At 47.3% G+C, this 20,470-nt stretch overlaps 1 protein-coding gene across 3 annotated transcripts in view; it reads right to left on the bottom strand.

Moving 5' to 3' along the window:
• The window catches only part of ABCC8 (ATP binding cassette subfamily C member 8), a 75,766-nt gene extending 55,788 nt beyond the window's left edge, over positions 1-19,978 (bottom strand). For 2 of the 3 annotated variants that reach the window (XM_077761126.1, XM_077761128.1), the window contains exons 1-5: positions 19,875-19,978; positions 15,094-15,215; positions 9,476-9,642; positions 7,544-7,786; positions 6,540-6,728 (exon numbers count right to left, since the gene is read on the bottom strand). In XM_077761126.1, coding sequence (XP_077617252.1) covers positions 6,540-6,728; positions 7,544-7,786; positions 9,476-9,642; positions 15,094-15,215; positions 19,875-19,927 — 774 coding nt within the window. In that variant the 5' untranslated portion in view covers positions 19,928-19,978. The remainder of the gene's footprint in view (positions 1-6,539; positions 6,729-7,543; positions 7,787-9,475; positions 9,643-15,093; positions 15,216-19,874) is intronic. The other variant, XM_077761127.1, reaches the window with a different exon arrangement.
• Positions 19,979-20,470: the final 492 nt, after the last annotated feature.

The raw sequence follows: 20,470 nt of genomic DNA, 5'->3' as shown, positions 1-20,470 counted from the left end.
TGTGGGTGTGAGGAAAAAAAAAAAAAAAAAAAAAAGGAATGAGCTGAGGTCTTATCCCACACTCACCAATAGCCTGCCCTGTAGAACTTTCTGGGGAAAAAAGACCAGTGCGAAAACTATTGTGCTCCCAGGCGAGACGGAAACTCATCACCTATAATAGGCTGGAGAAGATTTTAGCAGCCCCTGAGCCTTGTGGTCTCCTGGGACCTCCTTCTAAATCGAAGGTCCTCTTGCTGCACCTCTAGCAAGATCTCATTTGATAAGCACTGGGAAAAAACAAACATTTTGACTCTGTTGCTAAAGATACCAGGAAACAACAGCATGCCTGTTTCCAAATTCAGCATCAATAGCTCCCAGGAAAACTTTGATCCTGATTAAGTCCTTTGCTCCCCGGCAGAACCACATCAATGTTTCCATGAAGACAGCACTCTCTCCCTTTTCTGAGACTCTGCCCTGAACTCCGGAAGCTATTCGGAAGGGTGTAGGAGCTGCTGCAGGGTAAAGGGTGGTGGGAACAGGGATGAGAAGGAGCCTGAGGGCATGTTGATGGCCAAGATCAGGTCAAAGGGGTCAGAACTCTAAAAGGAGTCTTTTTCCTATGGTCAGAATTCCTGGATCTTGGATATAGGGCTTTCTGATGGTAGAAAAGATCTGGGCCTTTTAAACCAGCCCTGCTTCATGGAGCTTACATCTATCTCTTCCTGGTTCTGTGGGAAAGGAGTCTTTTCCTTTTTGGGACAGCAGGAAGCAGACACAGAGAGACCATTAAAGTCTCATAGAGGAAGGCCCTACCAAGGCCTGAAGCCCCTGACTCTGTCTCATTTGTCCAAGTATCAGAGGGAAAGGCAGAGGGAGAAGGGAGAGGGTAGGGGGTAGGCAGAGGCTGGAAGTAGCAAAAGGGACCTTAAAATTTGAAGGTTGAGACCTGACCCTACAGGGAAGCAAGGGCAGGATACAATATTTATCAGGTACAGAACTACATTCTCATAATACACTAATGAGAAGAATGCCATTGTGAGCCTAATTTTATACTTCAGGAAATGGGGTTTCAGCATGGTTATGTGGTTGGTTCAAGGTCACATGCTGATAAGGGACAACATGTGAACATGAACTTGTGTGATGCCAAAACTATGACTCTAGACCTACTACCTAAGCCTTACTGAGCCTTTTGACTTTGAGTCTCCCATTGTCAACTACAAGCTTGTGACTTGTAGGGGACAGAAACATGGCCAACTGGCTGGTTCTCAGTCAAAAAAGAAGGCATGTGGGTTTGGGAAAGCCGGTTCCTATTCAACACGCTTTGGAATTCTTAGGTTCTACCATCTTGTACAGAGACCCAGCTCTGGAGAATGGAGTCCATTATGTTAAAGCAACAAAGCACATCATGGGAATTTACCCCAAAGGAAATAATTTCACACCAGGAAATAACTGTATGTGCAAAAGTGTTCTATCTCTAGATTACAATAGGGGGAGAGTGTGAAAAGCCATGTAAACGCCCAACCATGGGGAATGGGTTAGGTATGGTACATTGCTCACGGGAAAAGACACACTCAAGAACACTGATCATCACAAAAGCTCTCAGGATGCATGTGCTATGTCACAATGATCAGAAAACACATAGGCTGGAGAATGAAAAGTCAACTGATCACGTGTTGGTGAGAGTATGGGTGGTATTTGTTAAATACACTCATCATTGTTTGCATATTTTTAACAAAGCAGCATATTCTTTTTTTGCAGCTTTAAAGGCAAAACCTTGACCCCTTCTCCCCATAACACACACACACACCATAGGGTGAGAAACCATATTTCTTTAGATCAAGAATTTCGTAGCCTATTAAAATGAAAATCTCCCTGTAGGTATAAGTCATTAGGACATTATTTGATCTCTCTTCAAAGAGACTGCTTAAAAGACATGGATCCCAGAATAGGTAAGTTTTTATTAAGAAGTGGGAACTAGACTAGCCAAAGGGACCTGAGGTACTACCCAAGGAAGGCAGGCACTGGGAAGATTTAAGTGGGTACAAGGGCACTGACCTTGCCCAGCACCTTGAAAGCTAGAGAGGGAAGGCCAAGGACCTGCAACTTGGCATCTGGTGGGAGTTAAATGCTTCAGCAGATCAGATACCTGCGTCCCACATTTTCACAAGCTTTCAGGGAAAGAAACTGTGTTTGTTTCTGGGGGTTTCCCCAGTAGTGCTCAATATACATTTTAAATTAATCAATGCATATGCTCTTCCTTCCCATCTATTTTCTATAGAAGTTATATATTTCCCCATTGTAAATGTTTATTTATCTTTTTTTTTTGAGAGAGAGAGAGAGATAAAGAGAGAAAGAGTGTGAGCAGGGGAAGGGGCAGAGAGAGAGGGAGACACAGAATCCAAAGGAGGCTCCAAGCTCTGGGCTGTCAGCATAGAGCCCGATGTGGGGTTCAAACTCACGAACTGTGAAATCATGACCTGAGCTGAAGTCGGAAGCTCAAGTGACCGAGCCACCCAGGCGCCCCTATATTTCCCCATTTTGCAGTGAGATGGTTCATTGCACAGATTGGACTAAAACCTAGGACCCTTGACTCTCCAGTTCTGATCCCCATTATCCCTGTCTGGCCAGAGATATGATTGGAAAGGCCCCTTTCCCTTGTTCTCTAGAGCTTAATGGAGAGGGATCATGTGGGCTTTTGCTTCTTATTTTGGCAGGAACCAAAAGGTGCATTGCCCGTAGGTCCCAGTCCTGGAAGGCCCTGGGTAAAACAATAACAACTACCTTTGAACTCATGGACCAACGTACCCAGCCATCCATCTATAACCAGTTAGCATGGTGGTTTAGAGCCTGCATTTAGAGGTTAGCCACATCTGAGTTTGAGTCCTGGCTTGTTATATATTAGCCACTGTTTCTTTATGTAAATTTTTCAAACTCTCTGAGCCTCAATGTCCTCATTGTAAAATGAAGCCATTAAGGGTTTCTACTCAGAGAGCTGTTGTGAGAATTTAATGTAACAATGCAGGTAAAAATATCTAGTAAGCATGAGCACTCAATATGTGGTGACTTCTATATGATTTCCTAAGGAACCATTTCTCCTGTGCCTCCTGAATGTCAGGCATGGAGCTGGGCACTGGGCACATGGAGGTCAGACAATGCAGTTCATGTCCTAGGGGACTCAGGGTTAAGTTGGGAAAGAGACAAGGGGTTTTTGAAGGTGCAAGCTCAGGATGTTATAGGAACACAAAAGAGGGGGATCTAACCCATCCAGAGGTCTTCCTGGAGGAGGTGACATCTGAGCTGAGTCTTGGTGGCTGAGAGGAGTTAGTGAGATGAAGAGAGTCCTGCGAGGCCAGAGCAGCTGCATGGGCATTGCCACGAAGAGACCAGCCCACACACTGACATCACAAAGTCACAGAAATGCATATACAGTTAGACAGTCACCCACAATGATAGCTACAAATACGTGTGCCCAAATAGGGACACAGACGCACATGGAAAGAGATAAGCCAAGAGACACAGGACAAATAGAAGGACATACATACAGAATCATAAACAGGTTCCAGGAGAACTCATTCAGAAACAAACACATACACACTCACAAACTTACACACGTTTCCCCTCTGAGGCTAGAGGCAGTCTGCAGCTTTGGACCTCAGATCAAACCCAGAGTGTTTTTCTCTGCTCAGCTGATGGCCGAGGGCAGTGCTGGCAGGTGTCAGATGCCGGCAGTTTGTTCTGAATCCAGTTCCCTTGCCCTGCAGCCAGATAAGTGGCCTCCATGGCAGGTGACAGATTGTGGGTGGGGGTTAGGTGGGAGAAGGGGCTGGACAGAGGCAGGTCACGGGCTGCACCCAGCCTGGGTCCCAGCTTTACCTGGAGAGGGGCAGACAGGGCGCGAGTGTGGAATTAAAGAAGAAATAATGTTTGCCCTCGCGGATGCCAAGGGCAGTGTGATTCTTGCCAACTGTGAGTGTCCCGGAAAGGGAAGGGAGGACAGGGCAGCCACTGACAATGATGTAAACAGTGGTGTCCGGCTGTGCAGACTGCAGCGGCGTGGATCCAAGCTGAGCGGAAAGAAGGGCTTTATCACAGGGAGGATTGTTAAATGCTGGCACAGGTACTGAGAGAGCTTCTGTCCTTGTAGGTTCACAAAGACGAGAACAGCACCTGTCTTTCTGAGTTAGAGCCATTGGGAGGCAGGGGATGAACCGAAAGACCTCAATAAATGACCCCTTTCCCCCATTTTCTGGGCCCAGAAGCCCAGAGGAGAATTAAGCCATATCCCAGGCAACCACACGATTGAGGATTCTTTGTTCCTGACACTGGAGACGATATTTACTTTCACCTCTTGTCTCAGTGTCTATAATTTGCTGATTGTATTTGGACTGCAGGGAACAAATATTAAATCTGATAAGGCCTGCTGCCACTGAGGCAGGGCCATCTGTTGCAGGGATTTATGTACTAACGACTAACCAGAACAAGAGCATTCCAACGAGAGGGGGGTAAATCCCAGGGCTGGTATACAAATAAAGAGAAAAGAGACCACAAAGCGAATGTTCAGATGAACTAAAGCTCTTCGTGCTGTTCTCACTACCTCTCTGGCCCATCCTGTCTCAGAGCTCTCTTCCCAGCAGAAGGCCACCAGAACTTTGGGAAACACAGGAAGAAGACAACAATGTGGAAAGCAGAGAAGGGCTCTGGCCGGTGTCACTTCCCCCCGATAGTAACAACAGTCTCTTGTTGCTGCAGGGTTATCATTGTAGAGTATTCTGGAGTCATCTACGGGCAGACTAGAACTGACGGTGACACTCTTGTAGACAAAGGAGCTGGCCCTTTCTCTTTTGGGGCCAAGTACAGCTCAAAGGCGCAAAAGCCATCAGGGTCTAAATAAGCAAGAAGAGCCCTCACATTCTTGTTGAACTAGAAATCTGCCCATCTTAGCCCGGCCAACTCATACTCATATGTCAGGGGTCCATTAAAATACTAGCTCCTTTATGAAGCTATTCGTGACTACTGGCTAAGTTAGTCACTTCCTCTTCCTACATTCCCTGTATATATCCCCTCATAGTAGGGCATCTATGCTATGGAGTGAAAGAGACTTGGGTTCAGATCCCAACTCTTTCGCTAAGTAGCTGAGAAATACTAAGGAAATGACCTAGCCTCTCTGCACCTAAATCCCCTCATCTCTAAAATGGATATAAAAACATCTACTTCTTAAGTTGTATAGTATATGAATTATATCTCAATAAAGCTGTTACCAAAAAGAAAACTATTTACTGTAAAAGGGTGTGTTAGGCATGAAATGTGACAACACATGCATAATTCCCACAAGCAGCCAGGCATGCGTTAAGTGGTCAGTACGTGGTTGTCATTATTGTGAATGGTCCCCATCATAACTATTGCCTCTGGACTCCCACAGCCCAACCCAGGTCTGGCACACAGTAGGGTTCAATAAATGTTTGCTGAATAAATCAGACAAATAGACTTGGAGTGTCTCCTACTCCTGATCAGAAGTGCTCAGCTGATTAATTATATCTCTAAAAAAAATTAATATAAACCTCCCGAGGATTAAATGCTCTCTGCGATCTTAGAGCCAAAGAGATGAACAGCGTTACACAAGGGAATGTCATAAATCATTAAGGTCCCTAATTAGTGATTCTCAGCATCATTTTCAGACTGTTTGTGGTTAAAAGTTTATAATGATATTCCCGCTGGGAAAATAAAACTCTTGAGTCTTGTTAGATGTGAAAAGTTTTCCATTTTGTGACCATCTAAACCTACGTGGAAGCAAAGAAACAGATGAAGGAATTAAGTACCCCACCCCCATCCCCAGAGGTGATGCTATTGCCTAAGCAGGGAAAATCAACCCCCAGAAAGATTTCCTGCCTCTTTTGTCCAATGGATTTCAGTCTGTAGCATCTCTAAAGCTGTTAAGGCCATTGAATATCATCTAATTCAATGAGTTTCAAGTATTTTTAAGGCATGGAATCCTTTTGTAAAAAGAATTTTTAATGGGAAAGACCAACATAGTCAAAACTGGGTCAGCTTTGAGTGAAATCTGGAATTGGGGGTTAGAAACTCATGGGGGTTTCCCTCTTCTCACTCCCAGCTGCAACCTCTAAGATGTCCCCTGTAGAGCCTTGAATGCCAGGATACAGAACTGAAGAAGGCATATTGTGAAGTCATTTAGAGTCTATTAGGATGATGTAAACTAAAGCCAACATAGCCAACGAATCACAGAAGCCCTAGACACTGAGTCAACAAATGTACTTCCTACAACTTTCTGAATGACTAGTAACTGGGAGTGGAATTATGGCAGCGATGGCAAGGTGAAGAGAGCAGGGCACCATAAATCTTCCTGGGGCACAAGCTTGCCCCCTGGCATTTCTGTTAACCAGATGCAGAGCATCTTCTAGAGGGAGATATTGCCAAGGGCTTTCTGCATGTGTGATGAGCTGACTCAGTGCAGTCACAGTGCACACACATTGGCCTCTTGCACATTCTCACGTACAAGGGAAAATCTTCAAAGGGTGCCCTGCTCTACCCCTCGGATGGCCTACCTTGGGCTGGAAGATCCGGTTTTCCTTCCCAAGGTGGTCCACAATCCCGAAGATGCACAGCGGCCCGGCGAAGCCCAGCAGGTCAGCCAGGATGCGGAAAGTGCTGCTGAGGACCAGGCGTCTCCCGAAGGCCTGGCAGAGTGCCTGCCAGATGGTCCGGGCACCCTGTATGCTCTGTGAATCCTTCTGCTGCCCGGAGAGACCCATGGCCAGGTCAGAATGGCAGGACCTGGCCTCCCAGGGAGTCCCTGCTTCCTGCTGCCTGGGGAAGCTCAGTGGTCACATTTGCTGCAAACAGGTGAACTCCAGGAAGGAATCACTGAACAGGTGATATCACAGGTACATGATAAGGTGGGCCCTATCAACACCAACACAGTCCAGATGGGTAAACTGAGGCCAGATGATAGATCAAGGTCACACAGCCAGTCAGGGACTATGTGATGAGCACAGCACTGTAATGAGGGAGTGGCATGTGGCACACCACCTACCATTGAATCTTCCTCCATATCCGCCCCTCCTCCCCAGGCTAGGGCTGGGAGTTGGGAGACCAGCTCTGCCACCTACCAGCTGTGGGCCAGCTCTGCGCCTTTCTTGGGGCCTCCGTTTCATGGCAGTGATATAGAGAGACCCCTGTGTGGCTCAACTTACAGAATTCTTGCAAGTATTAGGCCACTAAATCCCTGCTTTAATATGAGTGAACATTCCTACCTTTACAAGTCGCTGAACTCCAGAAGGAAGAACATAGGATGTGAGGGAATGCAGTGGGGTCACATCCCTTCTCAAGACCTCAGTTTCCCCATATGGACAACAAGGATATAAGGGCCATTGTAGCTGTGACTGTCCTATGAATCTTTTTAGTTCACTGGTTCACCGTGTGACTTAGGGCAAGCCTCTTCTCCTCCACAGGCCCTACCAGGGGTTTGACCTGATGCTTTCTGAGGTCCCCATCTGTGACTCTAAATTAGAGGGAGGGGAATGGATGGTGTGGCAGGGCCCCCACTGACCGCTTGGGTGTCGAAGGCCTCACAGAGCCGCTGGTAGTTGGTGAGGGCCCTCATGGCAATGGGCAACTTCCCAATGGCCCGAAGATCAATGGGCTTCTTGTGGGCAGTCTTGATGAAAGCATTCATCCACCAGTAGGTGCCTTTGGACAGCAAGTTCACGAAGGGCTGCAGGAAGCGCACCCCCAAGTCCTGTAGGTCCTCAGGGGGCTTTACCTCCCTTGGAGACTTGAAGAAGATGTATCTCTGTGGGGCACATGAGTCACAGGGGATGGGTAAGTGCAACTTCTCACCACTCTCCACTTTGCCCCAGAAAAGACCTGGGGTTGTGACACCCCACCCTTGACTTCTAACATATGGGGCCATTTCTCGTCTATTCCTAGGAAAAGGGTCCCTCCACACTTCTTGGCCACCAGTGCCAGGGCCTCCTGACTTGTAACTCCTCACTGAGGTCTACCTTGAATCCGTTTGGCTAGGTTGGGTTGGATTTAAGTCAGATTGGGAAAGAACTGAAATCTCCCATATACCATCTTCCCCACAGATCTGAGGACATTACCATGTTTCATGTTGGGTTTGCAGAACATGGAGCCATGCAGACCTGCCACTTCTACTTACTAGCAAGGTGTCTTTGGACAAGTCTCCTCTAAAATGTTTCCTTGTCTAAAATGTGGGTAGTACTTGCATCCCAGGGGTGCTGTGAGGGTCAGTTGAGGCAGGGAATGAAGTAGGCCTTTGTACCCTGTAAATCACCAACTAAAACAGGGGTGTTGGAGAAATGCAAATGCAAGTGGCACTTTGTCCCCATCACCCAAATGGGGCTGGCCCCATTGCTTGTTGGAGGGAGACAGTTTTCTTATTCATTGCCAGTAGATTATAGTCTTTCTGGAAGGCAATCTGCAACATTGATTAAAATTTAAAATATAGACTCTTTGAACTAGCAACTCCACTCCTTGGACTCTTTCCCAAAGAAATAAAAGCAGCAATACATAAACATATAAGTATGTTTAATACGCCATTATTTGTGAAGACAGAAACTTGCCAACAAAGTGAATGCCCATCAATTGGGTAAATGGCTGAATAAATTATTGCTCATCCACATGATGGAATATTATGCAGCCATTAAGAAAACTAANTATTAAAAAAAAAAAAAAAAAAGAAAATAAAATTAGCCATACCAGACTTGGAGGAAGTCCTAAGAGATATCTGTTGGGTGAGAAAAGCAAGATGCAGAAAACTGTGTATAACACGATCCTATTTTTATAAAATGAATAATTGAGAGGAAAAACCTCACTCTTACATGTGTTGAGAAAAAAAGAACCTTAAATAGATACAGGTATATGGTATTATAGTAATAAAAACTAAGAATGGAAGTGCACATATTCAGTTGTTATCTGGGTTACCTGGGGAGTGGTGGGGGGGGAGGTCTGGGGAGCATAGAGTAGGAAGAGGGGAAAGAGGTAAAAGGAATAAGCAAAAATGGTAACAAAACAAGACAAAAGACATGTATGCAGCCACATTTACTCATTCGGGTATACATGAAACTATATGAATACATTAACTTCCTTCCCCCAAAACAACGAAAACAACAACACAGCTCAGAGGAGCCAGTCCTTGAAGCTCTTTTCCTTTGGTAAGAAGAACAAGAGATTAAATGGGATTAAACTCAGAATCTTCAACTTTGTCTAACATATCCTATCACTTCCATTCCCTCTGGGAGCCTGGGGTAGAGGGCAGCTGAACCAGATGGAATGTTCTTCTCCCACCAGCCTCAATTCCCCTTTGGGGGTGGGTAAAAGAGGCTGACTGCTTGTAGGGCTTGGCTAAGAAGTAGGGTGGGGGCCCACACCCAAGGGAAGGGGACTGATCAGAGGGCCCACCCCGGCCCAGGTATGTCCTAAGGTGGATGCTGGGGTGGCCCAGGAGTGGCCTGCTTACCCTCACCCTGATGACATTGACCTCCACCAGGAGCAGCATCCCGTAGAGGATCACCAGCAGTCCCGTGAGGCAGAAGCGCAGCTGTGAGAAGCTGATGGCGTGGTCATAGAACTTGACGAACTTGATGGTCTTCGTGATGAAGGCCAGGGTCCAGTAGACTAGCAGGGCTGCGGCAGAGAGGACATGTGTGTGCGGATTTGCATGGGTGTTCAGTCACGTATGTGCAAGTGTGTGGGAAAGAAGGAGAGAAAAGAAGTATGTCACGGAGGAGGTATGTATGTGAACAAGCCAACTTTATGGGTGTGAGTGCACATTTCTGAGTAAAGGGCTGTGTGTGTGATGGTGTACATACACTAGGTATGTTCAAAACATCAATTATCTTGTAAGCCAAGGGGCACCTGTGTGGCTTAGTTGGTTACACATCTGACTTCAGCTCAGGTAATAATCTCACAGCTCATGGGTTCAAGCCCCACATTAGGCTCTGTGATGACAGCTAAGAGGCTGGAGCCTGATTCAGATTCTGTCTCCCTTTCTCTCTGCCCCTCCCGTGCTCTCTCTCTCTCTCTCAAAAATAAAAAAAATAAACATTAAAAAAGTTGTTTTAATCTTGTAAGTCAAGCTGGTCAGCCAAATTTCCCTTTACAGTAACTAATAAGAAAAACAGGAAAATTATGTCTTGAAGTTAACAAAGTTGTAGGCACTGTGCCAAATAAGCACTGTAAATATTATCTCACTTATTCCCTACAACAACCTTGTGAGGGGGAAACTGCTATGGCCCCTGATTCAACAGACAAAGGAATCAAGGCTCAGAAAGGTTAAGTAACTCATCAGTCAAGAGGTGGAATTGCGGGGTGCCTGGGTGGCTCAGTCGGTTAAGCGTCTGACTTCAGCTCAGGTTATGATCTCACAGTTTGTGGGTTCAAGCCCCGCGTCAGGCTCTGTGCTGACAGCTCAGAACCTAGAGCCTGCTTCGGATTCTGTGTCTCCCTCTCTCTCTGCCCCTCCCCTGCTTTCTCTCTCTCTCTCTCTCTCAGAAGTAAATAAAACATTAAAAAAAAAAGAGAGAGAGAGGTGGAATTGGCCCAGCCTGACACGGAGCCCATGCTCAGAGCCTCCATCCTATAGCTGTTTGTTTGTGGAATTTCCAAGCTGGGGAAACCTTAAAGGTCCTCTATCCACTCTTTCATTTTATAGATGTCCTCATCTATAAGGGGGCCCTGAAGAGAATGTGACCTGCCCGAGCTCACTGCAAGCTTAAGGGTCCCCAGTCTAGAGCCCACTACAGCATGATGATGCTCCTCATGGAGCCTGGAGGCCTGGGGTCTACAAAAAGTAAGTCACAGTCCTGTGAGGTAGTGGCTCAGAACAGCACCTTGCAGCCAGATATATTTGGGCTCAGATCCTATAATTTAATAGCTATGTGACTTTGGGTAAATCATTTAACCCATCCAGGCCTCAGTTTCTTCACCCATAAAAATGGGGATGATAACAGCACTTCCTCAAAGGTTGCTGTGAGCATTTAGCACAGTGGGCCTGGCACACAGTGGGTGGTGTTCTTTGGACACCAGCTGTTAACATTTTTATTATCTCCAAATTTCAGACCTGGGACCATAAACATCAGAAGCTATCAGTAGATTCTAATCTCTAAATTCTCACCACCACCGCTTGCTAATAAACCCCTGTTAGCTGGCAACCAGAGAAAAGAGCAATAATGAGTCCCCCTTCAAGAGATTCTTGTGTTAGCATAGGCAGCTCCTTCCTCCTCACTCCCTAGGGCCTGTGCAGATAAGGGCAGCCCACATCCCCTTGAGCTCCTCTCTAGTGGGGCCACAGAGAAGGAGACACCTTCACCCTGTCTTCCATCCCTAGGTGGGCCTGGTCACATCAATGCCAGGGCATCTCTTAGAGACAAAAGTTGGGGTCTGCCCCAGCCCAAGTCTGGGCTGGGAACTAGGCCAAGATGGTGAACTTTCCCAGAGAGGGACAAACACCATCTATCTCGGGTCCCTGGGTGAGGGCATTAGGATAGAGGGCAGAAATGTCTGCCTCTGGCCAGGACTGGGATGATAAACCCCTCAGCTTGGTCTGGTGCCCAGGTCACAAGGATCTCACAGCTGGAGGCCATCACCCTTCCCCCACACCTACACTCCCCAGACAGAACTTGAGCATCAGAACCTCTTTGGCCCCTCATGAAGGTCACTTATGGGAGCCAAGACTTCAAAATATGCCTCACACAGGTCTTAACAGATGTGGTCTGATTTGCTCTTCATAACAACCTTGTGACTTAGACAGGGATTTACTATTCCTGTCCAGTTAGAGAAACTGAGGCTCATAGAGTCTGAGTTCATGTCCAAGGTCACATAGGGAGTTAGTGGTGGACCCAGCACTAAGCCCCAGGGTTATTTCCACAGTGCTGGACATAGCAGCCCTTAGCCAAAGCTTAGTGCTTGACAGAGAAAAGCAGAAAAGGTCAGTGGTGTGATACAGGGGCTGCTGGCAAGTTTTAGGCTCTGAATTCTCACTACCCCAGTGTCTTCCTTCTCCTTTTCCACACCCCCACCCCCCATTACCAAGTTCTGTCTACTTTACTTCCTAAAGATCTGGGCCATCTGGGTCACCACCATATCTCCTGGGTGGCCGCCACCATATTTCCCCTGCACTACTTAGAGGGTCTTCTCATGGTTTCCCAGCTTTCCCTCTTGCCCACCTCCAGAATCGTCTCTGTAAAGCAACATAGATGATCGAACATGATCTCAATGCACTCATGTTCCTAACAGCATTATTCACAATGGCCAAAAGGTGGGAGAAACCCAAGTGTCCATTGAAGGATGAATGGATAAGCAAAATGCATTATATCCATACAATGGAATATTATTCAGCACTAAAAAGAAAGGACATTCTGACACATGCTACACCACAGATATTGAGGATATTATACTAAGTTAAATGAGCCAATCACAAAGGGACAAAATAGTGTATGCTTCCACTTATACAAGGTACCTAGAGTAGTCATGTTCATAAAGATAGAAAGTAGAATGGTGGTTTTGAGGGGATGAGGTGACAGGGGAAAGGGGAGAGAGGAGAATAGTGCATTACTGTTTAATGGATACAGAGTTTCAGTCTGGGAAGATGAAAAGTTTTGGAGATGGATGGTTGGATGGATGGATGGTGATGATTGCACAAAAATGTGAATGTACTTCATGTCATGAACTGTGCATTTAAAAGTGGTTAAAATAATAAATTTCATGTATAGTATAAGTTACACACACACACACACACACACACACACACCCTAATCCTTAATGTCATGTGCTTGTGGTGTGGTCTTTGGGGCCCTGCCTGGTATGGTTCCCACCTGCCACTCCAGCCTTCAAAGGTCAGCTCTCTTCTGCTTTCTGCATTCCAGTCACTGGTTTTCTTCCAGATATCCTAACATGCTTCTCCTGTCTCAGGGCCTGAGACCCACTGTTCTTTCTGCCTGTGACAGTTTCCTCTCCCTTCTCCCAGGTAGTTCCTACCAGTCCTTCAGTTCTCAGCTTAAATGTGACTTCTTCCTAAAACACTTCCTTGACCTCATCTGGGACCTCAGGACCAAGGTTATTTTGTGGGTTCACCTTTCTTCAGGATTCCAGACCTGTGACCAGACAGAAGTCTTCTGAGAGGGCCAGCTACTCCACAATAACCACTGCCCTCAATCCTTGCAGTTCATTGGGTACTTCCTCTCTGCTTTTCCCTGTTCTAGAATTTCTGGCTCTGCAGAGCAAAGTTCTAAGAAAGGGGAATGGAGGGAGTTATTCCTTGTTCTTTGGAGAAAGAATGGTCCATCAATAGGTTGTAATTTGTGCTTGAGGGAAAGAACATTACATGTTTTCTGGAGAATGAGAAAATAAACTCAGCATATGACCAGACAGGGTGTTTCTGGGGGCACCAGTCCATCAGGCACTGGGGTTATTGAGGGGTTCTCTGTACCTGAGGAGCTGTTTCTGAATCTTGGGGGGGGATGTTCTCTGAAGTCTGTACTTAATATCTCTCTCTCTCAAGTTGCTGCCCCCTAGTCTCCTGACCACACTCTCATGGGGTCACCCAGGTAGAGGGTTAACCTGGATGATCTTGATGGAGCCCAGCTTCCGCCTTACATGGGAATATACCCTCTGGCCGCTCATGACACTGTGCTGTCTCTGGCTTAGCACAGAGTGTTCCAGACTCCACATGTCAATTAGATGTTGTGACTCCTAAAAATCATAGCCTGACTTAATGACACACAGTCTGACCACAGCCTAACAGCCAGAGGTACAGCCCTGACCTTAGACATGCAGACTGAGCCAAACACAGAGGTAGACTTCCAGATTTATACCTTTGGCCCAAGTGGTCTGATGACCCTTAGACACACAGTCTCAAAGCAATTAAGAGCCTGCGTGGGTGCCAGACCCCTGGGATCTAAACCCGGTTCTGCCCCTTGACCCGTTGAGCAGACTAGTAAAATCACTTAAGTTCTGAGTCTCAATTTCCTGTTGTGTGAAAGGGAAATAATAATAGTACCTACCTCTTAGTTTTGTTGTAAGGATTAAATGAGTTAATATATGTAAAATGTTTAGGACATACCTGACACATAGCAAGTATTAAATGAATGTTCACTGTTATTATTTGTAACCTCTCTGAGCTCAGTTTCCATATCTGTAGAATGAGGATAGCAACGATACCAATATGGAGATTGTGGAAATAAAGTGACATAATGCATGTAAGCCTGGCACACAATACATGCTCAATAAACATCAACAGTCATTGCTCTTGTTCTGCCTAGGACCACAGCCACATAGTGTTAGGAGGTCTAAGTAGGCCCTCCTTCTTGAATCTTTCTAAATGTTCACAAACTGTAGGCTCTAATCCTGGGGTCCTGGGGTGTATGTCTTCTCTCTCCAGGTAACTTCATCCACACTCAAGCTTTAGATGCACCCATAAGCCCATGATCTCTGAAGGTATACATCTCCAGTCCTGACTTCCCTCAAGTGCCCAAGTCATTTATTTCACTGCTCATTTGACACATGATTTGGCTGCTTCAAACTCAACATGTGCCAACCCAACCCCTGCATCCCAACCCCCAATCCCTGCTCCTTCATCCTGTCAGTTATTAATACCATCATTTGCCCAGGTGCTCAGACCCAAAGCCTAGGTGTCTTCCTTGTTCCTCTTTTGCCATTCTTTCTATTCCTCTTTTGGCTTTGCCCACACCAGACTATTTGCCAGTTTGTTCCTACCAGAAGGCCTTTGCACTTGCTCTTCCAAACCATGGAAAATTTCTTCCCCTAAATACCCACATGCTTACTCTTATCAGAGATCTTTCCTGACCACCCTACATAGACAGCAATATTGCCATCACTCTCAAATTCTTACTCAGCTTTATTTTCTTCACAGCATCATTCCTCCCTGTTTGTTCATTCACTCTCTTTGCCTGTCTGTCTTTTCCCACACCAGGAGGTGGGTGGGGGCTGCGGTTCATCTCCACTTCTGAACCTCCAGCACCTAGAACAGTGCCTGGCACAGAGTAAGTGTTCAGTGAACATTATCTTAAGGAGTGAATGGAGGTAATTATCCGTCTCCCACTCCTCCCTCTCCCCTACCTATCAGCAGCTTGGGGAAGTTGGAGGTCTCGATGTTGTGATAGTAGACCACCGAGGTGACAGCAGCCATGAATGCCATCCCGGCTGGCATGTACAGGTGAAGATGGCGGGATTCAGTCACCCTGAGATGGGGGAGAAGGAGAGAGGGAGAGAGAGAGAGAGAGAGAGAGAGAGAAATTGGAGGTAGATGTGCCAATAGCTCAGCCTAGGCCTTGTGCTTAGGATTCAGCACACAGTAGGGCCTTTGGATCATGCACACAGCTCTGCTTCTTATATTGACAGCTCTGCCCCGACTAAACATATCCCAAACATGCCCTTTAGTTAGGGGCCCATGAATCCACACAATGAGACTATGAGGGTTCAGTGTCCAGGCTTCAGAACTCGTGATCTTCTTTTCTTCCTGGGTTCATGCTTGCAGAACCTGCCACGGAGAAGCCAGCTTTGGCAGTCACAGCTGCAGAGTCTCCAGCCAGAACCACTTCTCTGGGAGTGAACACAGCTGGGTTCCTGTCTCTGGGGTCCCTTGGGCAGTACAGGGAACTGTACCCCACAATTCTCTTAGTGATGGCCCCACTTAACATGATCAGCATAAGTCAGCATTGGCACCCAGCCCCAGGTGGTGTAATGTCAACACTGATAGTCTACATTTATTGGGCATTTACCTTGTGCCAGGCACTGTTCTAAGTATGATGTGTATAAACTCATTTAATCTTCATGAAATCCCATGAAGTTGGTATTCTTAGTCCTCTCATTTTACAGTTGAGGGAATTGAGGCATAGAGAGGCTAAGTACCAAGCCCAAGGTCACGGCTTTGGTTTCTTCCCTTGGGATGGTGATGGAGGCCAATACTAGCTCATCCCGTCCCCACCGTAACTCACGGAGGTCTCAGTGGTGGGTGGACTCTGGTCTGGTGACAAGACCTGTAGGAAGCTAGAGCTCTCTCAGATTTCAGGTTTCCCCATGACTGGTGAGGAAGCTCACCACTTAACTGGCCTCATTGTGGCCTTCCAGCTCCCTCTTACAGAAAGCAAAACCCACACTGCTCAGCCTGGCACCAAAGGTCCAAGTGATATGGCCTCAAGCCACTTTTTCAGCACTGCCCAGCTGTTATTTCGGCTGAAGCCATTTTGGGACCCCCTGCATTCCCAGAAGGCCCCCTCCAACCTCCCGCCTCGGTGCTCCCCTTGCTTGCACTGCTCCTTCTACTCAGGATGCCAAGCATCCCTGCCTTCAAGAAACTGCCAGTGGGGACGGGGCAACCCTGCTTGGAGCTAACTACCTAACTAGGCAATCTAGGGAAGTGATACTGCAGATGGACTGAAGGCTGCAAGCACAAGGAGTAGGTGGACCACCAAGGAAAACTTCACGGAGGAGGTGGCACCAGGCTGGACTTTTAAAGGGGAACAAGAGTTCAACAGAGAAGGAGGGAGGACATGAGGAGAGCCATGACGGGGCCCTAAGTAGTCTGGTAGGACTAGTGTATAGGTGTAGAGGCACTATGGGCTGTTTATCAAATAACATGTTCTCCTTCTGCCTTGCTAAAAGAACCATAAGTTTGTTCTAGCAGCAGTGTACCCAGCCCTAGGAAATAGATGGTGATTGGCTCAAGCAGCCATGCAATTCCACACCCTTTTGCCAGTGATTGGTCTAAGGGTAGCCATATAACCCAATGCCACCAATGAGATGCAAAGGAAAGTCTGCAGAGGATGGTATCCTGCATAAGGAAGAGGCATATGAGATCATGTCCCCTTTGCCATCGCCTCTTTCCTAAGTGATATCTGGAGCTGGGCAGCCATTTTGTGGCCATGAGGAAAGATATAGTAGACACAGAGGATGAAGTAGAAAGATAGGAAGAGGCTGGGTCCCTGATGACATCACTAAGTCACCAAACCAACCAGAGAGGTGGCCTCCAGATTTCTTTTAAAAGAGACCATAAATTTTGACATTCTTTAAACCTTAATAAGTGGATATTCTCAGCAAAAGACTTATACAGGAGGTATGAGGCAATCAGTCACTAATGGGGTCACTGGGAGCAGTGTGCAGGGGTCTTCAAAACCCCTGCCTTTGTACTCCTTGAAATAAGTTTTTGAAAAAACTTATACTCCTTCACACAGTTTTAAGTTAAATGTTATATCACAAGTTTAAAAAAATTCATTTTTGCAATAGGAGGTCGAAATGATAAACATTTGATGTAATTAAATAAGATGAAGAATAACCATAATTGAAATAAATACTTCATGACATAACTGAACAAAATAGACTTTGGCTGTTTTCCTGAATAATATACACTGAATTAGGTTAGAAATTCGGTAAAAGTTTTATATATGGGTTTTTTCCAGTGTATCATGATCTAGGAAAACATTCTGGTTATATTGCTAAAAAAAGTATTTCCTCCCTGACTTGTACTGCTTTTGGTGTTCTAAATTCAGAGCTCCACACAAAAATAATACCCAAAGGAAGAGAGGAAGCCCTATAGGTTTAAGATGCCTTAATTAATCACTAAATGAGGCTTACCCTAAACTAAACTAGAGTTTGAAGACTACTGCTGCAACTAGCCCCCACTGCCCCCTGCCCCTAGACTTCCGGTAGGTGTGCAAACCCAGGCCACCGTGGACTGGGGGTGCCACAGGGCAGGATCTGTGGCCTCTCCTCTTGTCTGCTCCCTTCCTACGTCCTTTCTTCATGCTTCCCATCCCAGGAGTATGGGCCCACAGATGGAGGCCAGCAAAGACCAGGTGGCAAGTGTCCAATTCAAGAGCCAACCTGCCTCCTGGGGAGGAAATGGCCATTTGCACTGAGCTGGGGAGACAGGGGGTACAGACACAGCCCCACACAGGAGAGGCTGCTGGCAGCAGGCAGGAGGGAGTCCCTGACCTGATTCATCCCAGTCTCTCTCGTTCTGGGAGGTGTACTATCTGCCCTGGGCTCTGCCATTCCATTTCTGCACCCCGTCTGTGCTCTAATTTCATCCTCCATGGTCCTGTGAAGCAGGCGAGGCAAGGATTATGATGATCATGTCACAGGTAGAGAAAGTGAGGCCCAGAAAGGCTGTGTGACTGCTCCAAAGTCCTATAGCTGGTATGCAGCAGGCGCACCAGCAGATAACCCAGGTGTACCTTCTCCATAGGCAGGGTGTATTCCTCTCTGCCACCACACTAATTATAACCCAGTGAGAGTTTCTGGCCTGAGGGCTCACAAGGCACCCTTCCCCTTTTGAGCATTTGTGCTGCTTTGGAAGGGGTATCTAGATGGGGGGTGGGAGGCGGACTTGTCACCTGCTAGTGACCGGGCAGAAAGCATTCTGGTCTTCTTGCTCATCTGGGGGACTGTGACAACCAGGAAGAGCCCCAAGGCAAGCAGTTGTCCCAGAGATTCCTGCTGAGCCAGCATGCAAGGACACTGGGAGTGGGAGGGTGAGGTAGCTGGGGGATCTCATCCCCTTGCTACCCCGCTGGCAGGAGTAGAATCTGGGCATGGTCTGATTCCAGCTCAGAGGGGCTGGCCTTCTGATATTTTAGCCAAATGCCCTGCACCCTCCACCACCCCCTCACCCAGGCAGTCACTGAGCCTTCCTCCGTGAGATGGCTGCTTATCTCCTCCTCTTCTGCACCCCCACTGCTGACACACCATTTCGGGTGCTGTTATCTCTCCCCTAGACTACTGTAATCACCCCCTAGGTGCTGTCTCTACCTCCAGCCTCTCCCCGCCTCAGACTGCCCTGGCATCTCCCAGGGTTCTTACCCCAAAATGCTGTGCTGACCATGTGTCTCTTCTGTTCCAAACTGCTGACAAAATCCAACCCAGACACCGCCTAGCATGCCAAGCCCTCCCGGAGAGGTCCCCACCCTGCTTTCCAAGTCCCAGCCTCCATCACTCCCCTGCTTGTGTTTCATGCTTCAGCCCCCAAGCACTGCTCCCACCCCAACCTGCTTTCCTTCCAGTGCCTTTATTTCCCCTCCCTCCTGACTCACTGGCCCTCCCTCTCGGAACTCCTCCGCTGTCAGGACCCTTGTCATTCCTCCAGACTCATCTCAGGAGCCCCTCAGCCACGAAGCTTGCCCAGCCCTGCCTTCCTCTCTCCAAACAGAGTTCTTACCTGTACCATTATTTCATTTCTTCTCTTAAGGAGCCAATAAATATCTATGCAGCTCTGTCCTGTGCCTTGTTCTGTGACTATAAAGAAGGATAAAACCCAATGCTGAAGCCTTTCTCACTCAGGGGGAGACAGTTTTGCAAACAGACAGAACCTTAAAATACGGTGTGATCTGCGCTGTGGCTGGGGTAAGGAGTGTGCTGTGAGGCCCAGAGGAAAGGTGGCTGAGGGGAGGCCTTGGGAACAAGGCTAGAGACAGTGGGGGTGGGGGTGGGGTGCTGACTGTGAGGACCCCAGATGCCAGGCTGAGCACCTGTAAACAACTGGGAACCAAGGAAAGGTCTTAAGCGAGAGCGATTTTTATTCTTCCTAAGAAGGGAACTCTAGCAGCTTGAAGAAGAGGCTGGGCATCTTCCACAGGAGTTGGGGCATTCTAACAGGCTCTGAGATCATTTCACCGGGTCTTGGCATGCAGATTCATGTTCCCTCTACCCTGCTGCACCAATGCCAAGGCCTGGGTCTCACTTGTGTCCAGCATCTGGCACAGAGAGCCAACAGGACATGTTGAGTAAATGGTTGCTGGATTTATTAGCAAATGTTACTGTCTCGTGGAATGCAGGTGAGCTGGCATCTTCCCTGGTCTTCCAGGAAGCACCTCAGGACAGATCCACTCTCCTGAGTCACTCACCCATCAGACAGGATGCCCTCCGCAATCTCACACACCAGCACAAAGAGCAGCATGAAGGTCAGGATCCAGCGCAGGTTGTGCCCGGGGAAATGGAGCCATGTGCTGTGGTGGATGTGCACCTTGGAGCTTTGGCTGCCCCATCCTGCAAGGAGAGCCACGGAGAGGTGAAAAGCCAGGAAGAGGGTGCATGAGCCCCAGGAGGGTGCTTGGGTATCGGGTGCACAGTGGGGAGTATACCCATTTGTACACCTGTGCATGAGAATGCCCGAGTCTGGTACACGTGACCTAAATGTCTGAACGTGAAGCCTGGGCCCATGCAGGCCCTCCCATGCAGGTACTCATCTGATATGCTAACCTCTTGTATGACAAAGTATCATGTAAATAAACCATTTGTTTGGGAACATATGCTTCCTCCTTATTTCTAGTTGTCAACAACTAGCAACTCTGCCTCTGCAGCATCCTTCCCTTTTTTAGTTCTGTGACAATCTTTCCTTTCTCCCCAAAAGCTGTATATGAATTTTAAAACTTGCCTTTAAAAAAAAATTAGAGTGAATTAACAAGTTTTGCAGATGTGGGGGGACACTCTGTGAGTTGAC

Source organism: Crocuta crocuta, unplaced genomic scaffold (assembly GCF_008692635.1).
Source record: "Crocuta crocuta isolate KB4526 unplaced genomic scaffold, BGI_CrCroc_1.0 scaffold233, whole genome shotgun sequence".
Classification (NCBI taxonomy): domain Eukaryota; kingdom Metazoa; phylum Chordata; class Mammalia; order Carnivora; family Hyaenidae; genus Crocuta; species Crocuta crocuta.
Note: the sequence above shows the minus strand (reverse complement) of the source record. Positions and strands in the feature narration are given on the sequence as shown.